Source organism: Trifolium pratense, linkage group LG1 (assembly GCF_020283565.1).
Source record: "Trifolium pratense cultivar HEN17-A07 linkage group LG1, ARS_RC_1.1, whole genome shotgun sequence".
Classification (NCBI taxonomy): Eukaryota; Viridiplantae; Streptophyta; class Magnoliopsida; order Fabales; family Fabaceae; genus Trifolium; species Trifolium pratense.
This window is the reverse complement of record NC_060059.1, coordinates 1,958,667-1,960,768: the sequence shown is the minus strand read 5'-3', so window position 1 is coordinate 1,960,768 and position 2,102 is coordinate 1,958,667. Positions and strand designations below refer to the sequence as shown.

The 2,102-nt window shown below is 33.7% G+C and overlaps 1 protein-coding gene across 1 annotated transcript; it reads left to right on the top strand.

The window, feature by feature from the left end:
- The first annotated feature begins 303 nt into the window (after nucleotides 1–303).
- Nucleotides 304–1,867, top strand: LOC123899749 (replication protein A 14 kDa subunit A-like). The gene is made up of 3 exons (XM_045950961.1): nucleotides 304–899; nucleotides 1,139–1,400; nucleotides 1,609–1,867. The coding sequence occupies exons 2-3, from the start codon at nucleotides 1,142–1,144 to the stop codon at nucleotides 1,671–1,673; spliced, it is 324 nt and encodes a 107-aa protein (XP_045806917.1). The 5' UTR covers nucleotides 304–899; nucleotides 1,139–1,141; the 3' UTR covers nucleotides 1,674–1,867.
- Nucleotides 1,868–2,102: the final 235 nt, after the last annotated feature.

Sequence of the window (2,102 nt, the reverse complement as noted above, 5' to 3'; positions counted from 1 at the left end):
AATTTATATTATAAAATATATAATTAAATAATAAGTTATTGTAATAAAGTGGAATTATTGATGGGACCCATTTTAGAACTTTTTAAGAAGTGCTCCATTGGAGGGGTTGAGTACCTATTAGGTACTATTATTAAAAAATAATAAATTAGTAATGTGTCAATGTGGGACCCATTTAAGTACTCAAAGTTGGAGTGCTCCATTGTGGATGGTCTAAAAAGCATTTTTAAGGGTTAATTGTAGGGGTGGAATTGGATCTAGGCCTATATTTTTTATATGGCCCAAGATAAAACCCGGTATACTTTGAGAGATTCATAAAACACAAACTAGGTTTCTTTCCACACACAGTCACACAAGGCGGCAGCTCCTTCTCCTCACTCATTTTCCGTCTCGCTCTCTGTCATTCAAGTTTCTCTTTCTTTTCGAAACACTTTCTCTTCCTCTTCTCAATTTTTCACCCCTTTGCGCTTATCCATCTTTTTGTCCTTCAACATATTTTTGATTGGGGTTGGATCTGTTTGTTGCTCTTGGATTGTCTATCAATATTTTGGAGTTTGTTTTGTTTTTGAACACCAGACATAGTTCGGAATCTATAAATTTTGTGGATCTGTTCGAAGGTTTTTGTTTTCAATCTTAAATCCGATACAAATCACCTGTCTATCCGACGAACTGAATCTGCCATAACAGAACCCTCTAAATGGACGGGAATGGATCGTAAAACTTCAACCGGGGGTGATGCTCGGAATCTATAATGCTTAAGACAAAATTAATCAAAACATTCCCGCTTTTATTATTTTTCGCTTTTTCAGCTCCCAATACATAGAAACTACTTTACTGTGTAGCGCATTTTAGGGTTTCTCTTTGGTTCATTCTTAGGGTTTCAATTTCAACAATCACACACGGTAATTCTCAATTCTTGTTCTCTGATTCAATCAATTTCTTTTGTTTCAACTGATTCATTCATTATACTCAATCTCCACCAGATTCCCTTTTTTTTCCTCATGCACTCATCATGTTTGTTGAAAGTCCTCATACACTTTGTTGAAAATAATTTATTTATTTTTTCAGATCTTTTTGTTGATTTTTATTTATAAATCTTGATTCTCTTCTTATATTGTTGATTTTTTCTTTTCTGTTGCAGAACATGGATACTTCAAATCCTGCTGCGTTTGTCAATGCCCAGTCTCTTCCCAATTTCATTGGAAAGAAAGTAAGAACAGTGGTTCAGGTGAATCATTCTGACGGCTTGACAATCACAGGAAAATCCACCGATGACTCTCAGATAACTGTAAAAGGATTATCATCACAAGTCCCAGTCATGAATTATGTAGAAGTTATTGGCATTGCTGAAAGTAACAACTCTATCCATGCTGAAATTTTTACAGACTTTGGTGCCACATTTGGTATGAATCAATTACTAGTTAGATCATTTACTTTTTATCTTTCGACATTGAAACAATATCACATTAAGCAAATTGTGTTGTTTGTCAAACATTATGTTAACAGTTGAAACCCCTAAATTGGAATTAGACATACTACTAAGTGGTTTTTAAATTTCTATTGTTCCGATGTTTACCGCTTATGTTGATTTTGATTCGGCCTTCTTTGTAGATGTCAACTCTTACAATCAGTTATGCCAACTAGCAAATGGTCAATGCAAAAGTCTGTTTCTTTAAGGATCTGGAAGATTGATGGATCAGCTAGTGGATGGAATTGAGTTTCAGCTCTTATGCTAAAAGAACCTGCATACTTTTTAGCATTTTATGATAGTACTATATATGTATATGTTTATTTTCTTGAGGATCCGACATGTAGACATTTGCTTTGTTTGGACTGTTTTATGTTTTTGAAGTCCCCTTAACTATTTTTATGCTATGTCTAGTTTGGTTTATATATGTGCCTGTCTCATAATCTTCGTTGCCTTTAATAATACTCGTAATAATACTCGTTTTATTAAAATGAATGAATCACTAATTTCATTTAGCATGTTTGGTTCTTTCACATCTAAATTACTTTCATCATCTTCCCTTCCATTCTTTGTAACAAACTTTGCTAGTCCTTTTTAACAAATATATTGGCTCTTGAAAGAATGTGCAATCCATGCC

Coding starts and splice junctions, on each gene's coding strand:
- LOC123899749 (XM_045950961.1), top strand. CDS start 1,142: ATGGATACTTCAAATCCTGCTGCGTTTGTCAATGCCCAGTCTCTTCCC. Junction 1,401..1,608: donor AGACTTTGGTGCCACATTTG/GTATGAATCAAT, acceptor CCTTCTTTGTAG/ATGTCAACTCTTACAATCAG.